Consider the following 15,007-nt stretch of genomic DNA (forward strand, 5'->3'; position numbering starts at 1 on the left):
GACTGAAATCAATGGTTAACAACCTTGAATTGGAAGGAAATCGAGGTGAGTCTGTATTAAATCAACGGCGAATGAAAGTTCCCGGTTCTTCTTCGAGGGCTAAACCGCTTTTGGATCGTAGCTCGTAGCGAGATTCTGCGAGCAGGCGCGAGCGCGGCGGTCAAACGGCGGAACCCAAAAGGTTCAGAGTTTACTCATATTGAACAGCGGTCGGACAGATGCGATGCGCATATTCAAGTAAAACTAAAGCTTGCCCGACATCTGTCTAATTGTTCGAAAAAGAGGACGAAATAATTTAAACCAAAGAGAAAAGTGGGGATTTTTGCGCCGGTTTAAGACCGAAGGACGGTACGTTTAATGACAATAAAGCAGATAACGTAGTCGTAAATTAGGGTGACAAGCGTTTTCAAAACAAAGAAAAAGTTTATAAGGGGACGTAATTTTTATGGCTGTGTTTATCGTATGGCAAATATTGTTACACTATTTTCAGAGATTTTTATTTCCGGTGTTGCAATAATATTTGGGTAAAAGACTTCCCAGGTGGAATTCAGAAGTCTTTCATTCCCCAGCATATGATGAGGGTAATGATGAATACGAGGAAGAGGAGGATAATAGGAGAGTCAAGTGTTGCTGTTATGATGCATGAAGTTTGCAATTGAGGATTGCTTGGCGTGATTCAGCAGTAGATCCCTCGTAGTTTGACAGTTGTGACAAACACTGCGTCTGCGTCTTAGTTTGTCTCGTAGCACTCTTGCTGACGTGAAACATGAGAATAGTGAATGCTGTAGGACCTTCGCCCGTCTTTAGCGGGCAAATGGTCTCCGCTAACCGGAGCTCGGACGGAAGAAAAATATAAGAAAACCTCTTGCATTAACTCGTTCCCGACGGTTTTTCGTTTTCTTCAGAAATTGCTCACAAAATAAAGTCTGAAGCGTTCAGATATCATAAAAACGCAGTACGGTTTCAGGATTCGACGTCATACGTGCACCAGCTCGGCGTTGTCCACGTTGGCCGCTCTCACCTTACTGTCCTCCCGTTGTGACGAAGAACAATCACTACTCCAGGCTTTATTCTTTTGATGAAAGTGTCCAAACTCCCATCTCAATGGTTTGACAGGGCAGCATATTTTATGCCGTCTAGTCAGAGCATCAACTGGCAAGAATAATTCACAGCGAAGTAGGCTGATTATTCTTTGCTCATCTTTCTCTCGTAAGGATAAAAGGATAGACTCTTGCGCACGTGCCGATCTCGGTGTTGTCCTTCTTTTCTAAATTGGAAGGAAACATAGGCCTTTGCGGCTCTAAAGGGCCACAACTAACTCATTAAGATTTTTGTAAACACAAAGAACAGCTGGATCTAAACGAGCGGAATGGAAGAGATTAAGAGAGAAAGAGATGGAAAAGGGTGTTTCTTTCGGGGTTTTTTCTTTGCAAGAAGTCGTATATACAATCGCTCTTTTCCAGTCTGGCGACGGAGGAAAGGAGAACCCTTTCCATTTAATTTCATTTACCCAATTGGTAGTGAGGAATCCTTGGCCGCTGACTCCTCCCTTTGCTCTATTATGATGACTCGCCGACCCCAACTCCCAACTATCTCCACATCTCTGCGCGTGGGAACAGGTATTGGCCAAGAAGAACCTGGCGACACAGAGCTAGAATCAGAAGTAGAACGCTGTAAGAGCCAGCCCTACTCTCTCTCTCTCTCTCTCTCTCTCTCTCTCTAGTTATTTTTTATTCCTACCACGTGATCGTTCGCTGCCCATAGGGTTTGACGAGCATCCCCCCGACCTCCCTCCCTCGAATGCTTATCTCCTTATCTGATTGTTCTCGTCGCTGAACCCTGTCGTTGGATTTAAAATAGTTCCCCTCATAGTTCTTCTATCATTTGTCGTTTTCATCTGCGGGGAATCAGTGAACGAAAGCTCACGTTCTAAGATGAGGAGCCCTTCATTCTTTTGTGCCACACGTTGCTCGCCGGTGAAAAAGGAGGTGGAAATATTTATATCAGGATTAGTTTTTTTAAGTCGAAAGCAGGGCCACTTGCTGATCGATCCCACGAGCGAATTCTGACCATTTTATCTACTTTTCTCCCTGTCCTTGCCTTATTCTCCATATCACCCAAGTTATAAGTTTTTTAATGTGATTGCGCGTGCTGCGTCGCTGTCGAAAGTCACGAGAATGAGGGAGTGATTTGGCTTTCCAAGGCGAAGAACCAAAATAATCGCGTTTTTTATCTGTGCTTGGATCGCGTGATCTGATCCTTCTGATCGTCCACTGAAGAATCTCTTCGACTAATGACCAAACGTTCATAATCAATTCAAATATTCAGTAAACATTAATAGAAGGCTTATCATTCTTCTAAATTACCCGCGTTTATTCATCCGAGCTCGAGCCGAAATGCTTGAAGTTTATAATAATCATAAAATAACGACGGGATCCAGCTATCAAGTACTACAGGCCTCGAGATCAGGCCCGGCTTTCGATTATTATATCTTCGTTATCGTCTCCATGGATTAAACAAATATTTTCCTCTTTCGTCCTTTGCTCGGAGCGAGGTTTACAAGCCGTACAAATGGAATAATCAGCGTTATATTCCTTTTTACGTCATATCTACATTGACGGTCTAATTATCTCACTATACGGGAGGAGAAAAGCGTCAGCATTAGACTGAGACTTTCTTCCGCGGCGTGGAGAAAGGGTAAATACCCCCCGCTAGAAAGAAAATGAAAGATAATGTTAATTTTAAAAACTAGCATTATTCGGTGATATTAACACAAGGATGAAATATCAACTGAACTTCTTCCTAGAAATTTGTAAATTTTCAAATTTGAGATTAATCATTCAAAAAGTTCTTGGTTGCCTGGACTTATAATTTTAGAGACTCAAATATTGACGAACGAATCATGAAAAAATGTGAAGTCGCGAAGGACCCACGGGTTAAAAGAGCCTCCATGAGTCGAATGAGGACCCATTTTTGCTCGTCACCATAGGCTTCACAACTTCTAAGAGATCGCCCTCGTGGCTACACGACAGCGCTAGTCGAATGGTGAACGGTCACTATCTCGACCTGAGTTTTGGGCCCATCGATTGTTTAATAAAGCACCGGATTCTGACGACTCTCTCTCCCCCAGCGGGAGTTAAAGATTGATAGAGAAAGAAGACATGAAATTCTCGAGGAGAATTAGGCCACCACGTCGCTTTCTCTGAATATTTATCTGAACGAAGGAAGAGGCCAATAGTTCCGGAAATCAAGCTCTGTCACCGACTAAAGTCTCATCTGCTCATGCCGTGGGTTCCGGGTATTTTATAGAAGCTGTTCGACACAGGGGAGCCATTCTTCTCGGTGCCCGTCAGGTACAATTGGATCGCGTCAAATCTGCAATCTTTATAATCCATATCTCCACAGAAATACACCGAATTACGCGTGGTTGATAAATTTGAGAGGAGCCTACAGGGGATAAATAGAGAGAGAGACGATTTACAATGGCCCAAAATTCTGACAGTGACAGAGGATAAGACCGATAAATATTCAAATACGGGAAGAAGAGAGAGACGAATGTTATTGAATTAAGAAGTATTTCTCCGTAGACGGACACGCTGTTTTATGCCGTAAACAAATTGGCGTCGCTGAAACGAGATCGGTGAAGTACATCGAATGTTGCCATCTTGCAAGCCTGAGAATGAAAAAAAGAAACTGGGTTTGTTTGGAAGGAATTTGAATACTACACTTGCAGTCATAAACAATTCAAGAAAGAGATTGGTGAAGAGAGAGGAAGAGGACCATAGCGACTAAATTAGTCTCCCTTACGTATACATCAGAGTTGACATTTTCTGCATAATAATGCAGGGAATCTTCGAGCTATCCTCCACCTTCCCCTTTTTTTATTTGCCCTTCTTTTCTGGATGCCATTTCCGACATTCCTATGTCGAACGGTTGAACCAAGGTAGCACAAAATGGGTCGTCCATGGTCCAGTCAAAGCGAGGCTAGCTCCTCTAAAAGGGTCATCATAACCTTTAATCATGATTAGATGGAACCTGTTTGCGCCACCGGATTCCGATGAGAATTGAACTAATGTTATATCGTTTTATGGCTTGTATAAGATAGAGAATTATATCTAGTTTCATGGTGTCTTTCTTAAGACATGATAGGTGGGTCGCACTCTCTCTCTCTCTCTCTCTCTCTCTCTATCTTGGTTTTCTTTAGAGATATACGGTTTAATATGGCGACATCCAGTTCACCACACGTCTCCAGACTCATTATTTTTCCCTTATTTTTCTTCTCATCATTCAGTGGCGGCACCGAATATCCTTTCCATAATTCAATGGTCTCTCTCTCTCTGTGCTCTCTCTCTCTCCCTCTCTCTGGACCTGTTCCACTTTGAAAATCTCAGTTCTTGCCGAGTTGTTCGGTTCAAACCCGTGGGAAACTAGCCAAAATAAACCCATTGACAAAAACCACAGGAACCCACGATGACCGAATGGTTGTGTCCCCATCATTTCACATCAAGGGGGTCCGAGTCAAGATTGCGCAAAAGTCAAACGCCGAATAAGGCATTGCCACTGAATTAGCCAACCATTTTCAGACGTCTCGAATCTGAAAGCTTCTCCCTAGCCCTGCACAATATCAACGTTCAATGGGCCAACAGTTCCGGACCTTTTAATTTTAAACGAGATGACTCCTCAAGACACAGGCGTCCAATAGGACCAGACTGAAAAAGCCACAGGATTCTGTAAAACCTCACTATTCATTCTATGTTCCATGTCCTACCCATCTTTATGAAGCAGCCGGCTTGCTATGTAAAAACTTTCAACTTATAATACTCCGGTCATTAGTACTACGTTTCAGGGAACGGCACGTCCGGGATGTGATGCCCTGGATGTGACGGGACGGATGACGATGCATGACGGACGGTGACGTGACAAAATGTTCGTCACGTCACCGTCTCGTCACGCATCCCTTCTTCCTCATTCCATCATGTCACCGTCACCGTGACGCCGTCACCGTCACCAGTGACGGAAGTAATAATACTTATTTTTACTATGTTAATAAGCATAGTCGAAATATAATATTATTTATTTTACTATGTTATTATTTATAATATTTATTTTACTATGTTAATCCATCATGGTCGTCATCCGTGACGGACCTGTCATCACGTCACGCGTCCGGGATATCCCGTCACTGTCACGTCACCGTCATGTACAGCCCGTCACGTGTCACCGTCATGCCCTATGCATTCTGTCACCGTCACCGTCACGTCATCCGTCACGTGTCCGTCACAGTGACGTGTGACGTGACAGATGACGTTTGACGATCCCTACCACAATTACAATCGCATTTATGAATATTTGGAAATCAAATTTATGCTACATGAATATGATTTTTAGATTTTCAAACAATTTTCTATTCCTTTTCGTAGATGATGTAAGATGACTTATAGGATCCAAAATCATATTCATCTATTTTTATAGCTGAAGCTGTGCGGAGATAGAAGTGAGATTTAGGTCTTGAAGATTGAAGGGTACATGGAATATATTTAGAGCAGATGGAATGCAGATATACTCAGGTTGTTTGGATATGCATAGAGGCATGGAATGATTCTAAGAGTAACGGAACTTTTGTTAGCCTTCTGGTTATGATCTAACCACCCAACATTGCTCAAAATGACCCTAATGTACTTTCCTACCGAGAAGTCACCAACCTGAGATCTTATATGCTCCATCGATTAGGCAATTATAAAGTAATGACCAAAAGGCCTCCAACTTCAGGGATAAATAACCATGACTTTAAACAATACTCAATTTATAAATCACTCTATCAGTTATAAATAACTGAACAACTGATATATCAGTGGTTTCACTTTTGCACAGAAATCCTGTGCTTCCCTAAAGCCATATTAAAGGGGTTCGTTCCATTTTTATTTATGATACCCTCTATCCTCTTTCTACTACATTCCTTTTGTCCTATATAATAAGTATTTGAATAATGTTATGGTAATTCAGTAAAAACAATTCAAGGCCACACACCACTCTCATTAAGTAATCGTAATAAGATAATACTCATTGATTGATTTTCATCTCAATTATGTATAAGTTAAATTCCTAAAAAATTATCTAATTTTCAACATATGACTATCTCAGATGGAGCACAACAATGATTGTAAAAGAACAAAAATTCCAACTAATGAACTTCTTCATTATGGAGAAAAAACATTTGGGTTCTTCAATAGAGATTCCAAAATGATCTCCAAACAGATAAAGTAAACGTCCTAGTTGCATTTAATTATTTAATACAATTCTTTGTACTCCATAAAATATTCTGACCAGATATTCCAATAAAATCATTCAAACAAAATATGTATGAAAAAATGAAAAGTAATTTGAATTCAATTGGCCCTGCCTCTTAGAATTTTCAAGTTTAATTTTTATCTATAGACCTTTCAATTGAATACAGTCTTCTTTATTGTCTAACGTGCACATTTTCAAAGTGAAGCATGTTACTTTGAGACAATTGAGCATAATATCATACTCAAGATTTTTAAAATTATTTAATGCATAACTTTTGTAATTAGGTTTTTATTGTTTACATAATACGTTTTTTGTCTTTCACTCACTATGATTGCAAAATATACAACTTTAGGACAAGTGTGATAAATCCAAACCATATGCCATTTGGTAATTTTTACTACCGAGTATTTATTAATATGCATAAAAATATATTACATAATTTTCTTCCCACATCATTTTATCACATATAATGGTGATTTAGTGTGTGTGGATTCCTTGGTTGAGTATCCCAATAATCAATTTTCACTACACCATCATTTGAAGTAGAGTTCATGTCATCCATGATTAGAATATTAAATAATACTTTGATAGTTAAATGAAGTCACTTGACCTAGTGGATAAACATATAAAATAATAGGCAAAAGATGTTCATGTGATGATTTTACAGTGTATTCATGTGAAATATTTGATGGGTCATATTTTAATAATATTTCTAATATTCATTGGATATTAAATTATAACTGAAGCATTGCCATAACATGATGGCATCTGTTTTATCGTAGAATCAGAGTATTTCAGGGTTAGTATTTATATTTTAAAATCTATTTATAAATATATAAATTACTGTAAATTTAAGAGTAAAATGGATACCAATACAGTGCATGTTGTTAAATGATATTTGATACTTTTAAGAAGAATATAGTTACTAATATCATAATAGTCATCCATAATGAATTATTTGACTGAATCATACATAGAGTTTGAATTAATCTATGATATGTAGTTACTTATGTTTTATGTTCATATTGTGATACTTACTAGAGCTCATCTGAATTGTCATATATTTGGAATAATATCACATCTTGTAAGTCATATGAACCAAGACAAAAATCTTATAGATGAATGAAGCTAAAACTAAATTTAAAAATAAGTGAGTTCATATACTTAACTTATTTTCTCTTTCTTGGATAAAATAAATTAGTTTGGATGTCTTAAATTAGTTTTCAACTTTTCTATTAGAGAATCAGTACAATGATAATACAAGGATATAACAAGATAAAATATCAAATCAAAATGCTTTTGTGAGGCAACCATGTAGACATAGATATCCTAACAAATATATTACAATTTAGACTTTGATGGAAGTAGGTGTAAAGAATAGAGGCAATGCATAGGTAGAAGAAGTGGTCATGCTTAAGTGGAAGAGGAAGTCCCGTGCATAATTAAGTCCTCATACAAAAGGAATTTATGTATTTATAGGAACCTTCATTTATACAAATGTAATATAAAAAATTCATATGTAAGAATATGCTTTCTTAGCATGTTTGTTAGTGATCAGCTAACAAGATGCACATGTTAGAGTTTTCTTTATAAGTTGTACTATAACTTGAAAAGTAATGAAAAAAAGCAAAATAATCATTTGGTAAGAAAATTACTAGAGACAAATCATTGGTGTCGCCAAATCCTAAAATAGATGTAGGGTAGATAACATCGATTGGGAAAGATACTTATATATATTGCTTATTTAGTGATTTATTTTTTGTTCTACTTGCACAATATCCATGATATGCGAAAAAGGGGAAATATGAAGTATCTATTCAGTCCTAAATTACCTCAAGTTATTGGTTTATGAGAATAGCCCATTTCATGATCTAAAATGAAGTGAACTATGCTTACTATTTCATTGAGTTCATAGAAATAAAGGTGTCATAACAATGATAAATTAATTTTTTAATGCATGCACTAAATAAGGATTGGTGTATATCGTCAAGCCAATCACACTTCCATGTTTTATCTTGGTTCATTGAAAAGTTTTGACTGTTTATTCTACTGTGATATTTATAATGAAGTCTCTGGATTGTGATCACTTGTCCTCAAGAGTATATTGTAAATATTTGTTTTGATGGGTACTCAAGAGGGTACTCATGTTATAGGGATAGATTAACACTATCTGATCAAACTTAGATGATAAATTTGGCTGATATTGTGACCATTAGTGTGGAGATACTAAGGACAGACGCTGGATGCACTTTAGAGAAAGAGTTCACTAAAGTGATCCATGTGAATTCCTTAATTTTATTATACTTAAGCATCATTTAGGTTGATTCATATCATCACTGTATAAGTGGTGCATTTACTTGAAACACCAATGACATCTTGAGCACTAAAGGCTATATTTTGACTAAGATGTATGCATATCTATTCATGGAATTCAAATATGTTTAAGGTCAGATGTAGATAAATATATAAACCAAGATTTTGAGTGCTCAAGGTGTCTTTTGTCCTTGGTACAAGAGGAGATTGATTTGGGAAAGAATGTATTAAATCCATGGCCAGGTTAGTAGAGATATTTGAGAATGCTTTCTCTAATGATCTACGTTATGTATTAGTACTAACTGAATGATGGATTGATGTTTGAAGACTAACCATACCCTAATTCATTCATAATTATTGTGGAAATGAAGGAGTATACATATATGGTAACTGATCATGGCAGAGATTTCATGAAAGATTTAAATTATAAATTATTACTCCCTATCGTCTGGGGCACAAGATGTAGCTTGGAACCCATGGATAGAAAATTTACCTGTTGATTGGTTTAAGTCGATCCTTTATAAAAATAATCTACATGTTAATAAAGGTTGGACAATAAATGTTATTGGGCCATTAAAGTTATTAATTATATTGGTGCATGGGTCTAGACGACCAAAGACATAAAATTAATAGGTGTTCTTGAATCATATGGCCTTTTATTAAACGTTCTGATGTAATTATATTAAAGATAGGGCACCCATTTTAAGTGCCCATGACGGAGAGACTTGGCCCACTTCTTTCTTCTCACTCACTCACCACTCACTCCACTAGGTCTTAATGGAGAGAAGATCAACTAGATCTCTGATAAATTTTGGAGAAGAAGAGGAGATCCAGTAGTCCCTAGATTGCATGGATACTTTTACTTCGAGATCCACCACTCAAATGACTTGAAGACACTCTCCCATGGAGCATGTCATGGGTGGAACAAGATCCCCACGAGTTATGTGTGAGTTTACCTTGTTTTATAGATCAATTATGAATTGTTCAACTTTTACCCAATTTAAAAATGGTATTTCGATCTCTCAATCATAGTATGATAGCCAAATAAGGATAAACCTAATCCATAATATGAATCAGAACAGAGGGCCTGATATTCATGGTGGAGGACAAAAAACCCAGCTTGACCCTCTTTATATATTTTCAAAAGGAGAAATACTTTGTGTAACTAACTCCATAATTGAAATTTGAAAGCTGATTTCATATTAGAAAATGAATGAAAGCATGGATCAAGTGTGAAACATATTTTATTGTATCCATTCTCTCTAGACAGTGTCGTATTAAGAGAATAACAAGCCATATCGATTGATCTAATTGAGGGGAAAAGGTCATCACCATACGCCATAGCTGCTATGACAAAAAAGTCTGTTTGTTATTTCTAATGTTTGTCTTATCTTTGTTGCTAGGTTTTCAGCAAGCACGATATTAGGAAGTCTTTCTATCAAATGGAACCATATTGAACCAGACATATTTTTAAGGTGAATTTTATTAATTTCACTCTATATAATCTGATAAATTCTATAAAATTCATGTAATGTTTCTAGAATTCATATATGTGCTTTTCATAAATACTTAAATTAGTTGTAATAGGTTTTCGCGTAGGTTGTTGTGCTTTTATTAATGTCAAAGCTTAAAATAAATCTAAAAGTTTAAAGAAGTATTTAATTTTTTAAAAAATAATGAAAATATATTTTAAGTGAAATTCTCTTTTTAAACGACCGTCTTATGTGTATTGAAATGTTAGAACTATATGCTTAATAGTATCAGTATTACACTTTTTTCGTGCTTAACGCATAAGTTGAAATGACAGTTATAAGCAGGTAGGACTGAATTAGTGAATTAAGTTTTCCAGTATTCATTGTCGCATACTTCGAGTGCAGGAAGACCTCAAAAGATGACCTTAGATGTTTATCTACTTTATTAATCATTTTATTAATTCCAGATGATTTGATAAGTTCATATTCATATGGAAGAAACTATGAAGAACAAGATCTTAGATACCTTGGAATCTGTGATACGAATGGTAAGTTTCAGGATTCTGAATAAATCTACAATTCTAGGTTACAGCTTACGAACAGAAAAATTATTAAATCCAATTAAAATTTTCTCAAGATTCATTTGATGAATTAGCTGAAAGTATAATTTCTACACCTGATGTTCTCTTAAAAGTAATAAATTATTTAAACAAAATGTCTGAATCTTCAAGTGTACTACCTTCAAATTTTTTATCTTACTACAATTATTTCAGTAGGTGATTTGATTTTCAAACTCTTCAATGCGGTGTATAATTTCTTGTTTACTTTATGTAATGAATTTCCACCTTGTAATTTATTCTATTTGCAGGATAAAATAGGAAGACAAGATCTTTTGTGTGCATTTTTATAAAAATGAATCATACAAAAGTTGAATCTACAACCTTCATTTTTTATAATGGATATTATCCACATTCTTTAAAAACATAGAAAAAATGGAGTACGATTGAGGACAAACCTTAAATCAGAATCTTGACATAATTATCATACATCTCATGTTGAATCATATGCATCATCTATCACAACACTAATTTTTTTAAAAATGAGAAATGCAGTCATGTCATGACTATACTAAAATTATGAAAAAAATTATCTACCCATTTTATAAAATCCCATCAGAGTAAGGCTGAAGGAGATGCGAATGAGAAAAATGAAATTCTGGCAGTGAAGACATTGAAGAAGATCCACAGCCTGCACATCATCCGACACATTTTCCTATCACAAAAAATAGTTAACTGAGATCTCATAGACAATAGATATTTGAAATATAAATTTCCATCATATCTATTTCTTCTTAATGGATGCATATCTTGATATTATATATATATATATATATTTGAAGAAAAAAATAATGGAAAGAAAGAAGGAATTGAATATTCGTCTATCATTTATCAAATTATTCCTCATTTCTCTATGATAAAGAAAATTCATGAATTCATTATATTAAATTCTATATATTGTAGTTTTTTGTTTGATCTTGATGTAAAGTTAAGTTTTACTCTTTGACATGATCATTTTGTAGAACAAAGAATGTCCCTCAAGTAAAGAAATCAATTATAGTGTTTACATTTAGGAATGGGTATTGATACTTTGAAATTCAAGTGGTAACTTGATCGTTGCTCAATTTGAACACTTATGCAATAAAATTCTTATCATCTCACTTAGCTTAGTAATAATGTAGATGGCAAGTAAGAAATCAAACCACAGAGAGGGGTTTTTTCTTAGCTTTATTGATCGTGCAACTTACTATGAATTTAGCAATTTAACTTGCTTATGTGATAGAACATTTGATTATCCAATTGTCGCTGTACTAACTATCATAACATCATATGCATGAACTCATAATTTGGGTGCTTCGAGATTAAGAGTTTAACAATGAGTAGTAATTGAATATTCACACTCCAATAAGATAGCAAAATCAAGGATGGAAAATAAAAATGGGTAACTAAGTATCTTTATGTTTACCTCCTCCTTCAATAATGCTCCCCAGCTTAACCTTGTTTCATGACCCCATACATTCCACCTGGAGCTTGGCGAGTTGAAAAAAACACATGAACATAGATTTAAACAGCGCAAGCAGTTCACATCAAAGAAGAAACATATCCCTCTCAGACCATTGTTCTCTTCTTTTCTCTTTTTTTTCTTTCAATCTACCGAGAGTCCAAAAAAAAACAATTGAGGTTTCCTCTTATGCTCCCTTCGGTTGTCCCCAGTGGCCGAGATAAGGGGGGGCGGGGCGGGGCCCAACCCCCCCTAGCAAAAATTTCCTGAAGAAATTTAGTAGGGGGGGCCACCCCTTATTAAATTTATTCAAGTCGGGGGAGAGCTTCTCTGTTTCTCTTTCGAGAGAGAAAGAGAGAGGGAAAGCGAGAGAGGGAGAGGAAAGGAGCGCCCGCCCGAATCCCCACCAAAGCCCTGCTGAATCCCCGCCAAACCCTTACCGAATCCCCGCCAGGGCTCCGCCGGATCCCTGCTAGAGCCCCACCGGAGCCCAGCCATAGCACCCCTAACCCCTCTCTCTGTTATTGATGAGAACCTGGCGCCGGCGGCCATCTCCGTGGAAGCATCGGTGGAGTACGTCGCTTCAGTGGCGGAGCCAGGATTTTGCACCAGGGGGGCCTCACCCAAAGAATTCAAAAAGAGATAATGTATTTTCAGAATGAATAGTTACACTCTTCGCGATTTCATTGCGCTAAATCCACTGACGACATTATCAATGGGGATGTTGCGGGCAATTCCCTTTTCTATGTAGATCGTAATAAGATCAACTAACCATGAATCACCCATCGATGTCCTCAGTCTGATTTTCACAATCTTAAGAGCAGAGAAAGATTGCTCCGTTGTGGCGGTTGAGACGGGCAATGTAAGAATCAGTCGAATAAGGCGAGTGCAGAGAGGAAAGTTGACACTAAGTCCGCTCTTGATGACGATGGGAAGCAGATCAGTGATTGAATTAAGTTCGATTCCAAAATCCGGATGGGATATGAGAGTGGACTTAAAGGAACGGAGTTTTGATTCCAAACCCAGGCGATCAACGTCCGAGAAATCTTCTGAGTACACTTTTGCAAGGCGAAGGATTTTCTGGCAGTCGAAACGATGGAAGTTGTCATTCGGTTGGAGACATGATGCTAAGTCCATTAACTCATCCACAGTCTCACTAAACCGACAATCAAGTTCGGAACGGAGTTGATCAAGAACTGGAATGAAAACCTCCAGCCGATAATGATCTTTGTAGGATAGTTCGCGACTTTGAGGCGGTCTGCCACGCATGCGTCTTCCAGATGGTTGCCACTGTTCATCTAATGGCGGGACTACAATACCATGCAAAAAGGAGAATGCCACCGACCTATCAAGAATGCCTGGGAACCCCTCATCTCTAACAGACTGAATTTCCAACTTTGCAGACTTAATCATCGCACATGCATTCACTAAGTCTTGGTCTTTCTTCTAAAGCGATACTGAGAGCGTATTGGTAACGATCAAAACTTCTGTCATCAGCATCAAACCAAATGTGAACTCAAATGATGAGATCTTCTCTAGCAGATGATCAGCCTCGACACGTTTTTCATGTGCAACAACATCTTCAACAACCATTTCAAGAACATCGCAGATTGCAGAAAACAAATTAGCGATGGATTTCACTGCCGACAATCTGCAGTTCCATCTCGTGGAAGAAATCGAACCAAGACTTCTCATCTGATTTTTCCCCTTACCAGTAACAACGTCCCCTAATTCAATGGGTTTTTGGATAAATTCGGCATGAAAGCTCCGAAGCGCATCGTTCCATTTGCATGATGCTCCGCAAATGTTGAAGATATGTTGGACTGAACAGAAGAACTGGGCGATAGAATGAACCTCAGTCGCCACAGCAACAATAACAAGGTTCAGCCAGTGAGTAAAACAGTGAACATAAAAGGCAAATGGAACATGAGATCGAACAAGGGCCTGTAAACCATTGAATTCACCTCTCATGTTCGAGGCACCGTCGTAAGCTTGCCCGCGGAGACGTTTAATGTCCAAGCCAAAACAGTGAACGAATCCCAGAAGATGCTGAAATAACGTCTCAGATCTTGTATCTTCCACGTGAATGGCGCCTGCGAACCTCTCACAAATTTCTCCATGCTGATCGACGAAACGCAGAACGACGCTCATCCATTCCTTCCTGGCCTCGCATCTGGCTTCATCAACAACCAAGCAGAAATATCCATCACCGAGCTCTTCCCTGATTGTTTATCTTACAATATCTGCAGTAGCTTTTGTCATCTCCTTCTGGACATCGGGAGATTTATATTTTGCATTCTTAGGCAGGCATGTAATTGACTTTCGGAGAGCTGAGTCATTGTGTACCAAGAAATCCAATGTTTCAAGAAAATTGCCTCTATTCAAAGATTCGTTGCTTTCTTGGTAACTGCGGAAGGCCAGGCCTTGTAATGCCAGAAGAAGAACAACCTTGGCAGTGGCGACAACCTGGGCAGCTTGTGCTGATTTCTGGTCACCATTAGAATGCAAGGCAAGACTTTAGCCTTTCGTTTTTCCATAGTGGCAATAGCATCGGTGTGGTCGACCATAGTGGCAATAGTAGTAGGTGTTTGAGTAAATGTATTTGTGCTCCCCCTCTCACGCAATCGTTGATGCACACCTCCATTCATGTGTATGCTCTGTCGACGCTTCCGTTCCGTGTAGGCATGCTGCCTAATGAACTTGCCACTCTGGTCCTTTAGGCGTAGACCCTTTTTTGCAAGAAATAGAAAAGATACGAAACTTATCCGGAACTAATTAACTTTCGATTCTATTTTTTTTCAATCAATGACCCTTATGATGACAAAGCTTTTAGGTTTATTACAAAACTATATTCATAGAACTTCATTAAACAGTCA

The 15,007-nt window shown here is 37.7% G+C and overlaps 1 protein-coding gene across 1 annotated transcript; it reads right to left on the reverse strand.

The window, feature by feature from the left end:
- Window positions 1-12,797: 12,797 nt before the first annotated feature.
- On the reverse strand, window positions 12,798-14,698 carry LOC144703387 (uncharacterized). Its single transcript, XM_078575567.1, has 3 exons — window positions 14,580-14,698; window positions 13,590-14,352; window positions 12,798-13,514 (listed from the first exon to the last, which is right to left on the reverse strand). The coding sequence occupies exons 1-3, from the start codon at window positions 14,696-14,698 to the stop codon at window positions 12,798-12,800; spliced, it is 1,599 nt and encodes a 532-aa protein (XP_078431693.1).
- Between the last annotated feature and the right edge of the window lie 309 nt (window positions 14,699-15,007).

Source organism: Wolffia australiana, chromosome 5 (genome assembly GCF_029677425.1).
Source record: "Wolffia australiana isolate 7733 chromosome 5, ASM2967742v1".
NCBI classification, from domain to species: Eukaryota; Viridiplantae; Streptophyta; class Magnoliopsida; order Alismatales; family Araceae; genus Wolffia; species Wolffia australiana.

Excerpts from the sequence above, each read along its gene's own strand:
- LOC144703387 (XM_078575567.1), bottom strand. The coding sequence starts at position 14,698 with ATGGTCGACCACACCGATGCTATTGCCACTATGGAAAAACGAAAGGCT. Across the intron at positions 14,353-14,579 it reads AGGTTGTCGCCACTGCCAAG|GGAAGAGCTCGGTGATGGAT; the intron begins GTTGTTCTTCTT and ends ATAAACAATCAG. Across the intron at positions 13,515-13,589 it reads TCGTTACCAATACGCTCTCA|TCTGTTAGAGATGAGGGGTT; the intron begins GTATCGCTTTAG and ends TTGGAAATTCAG.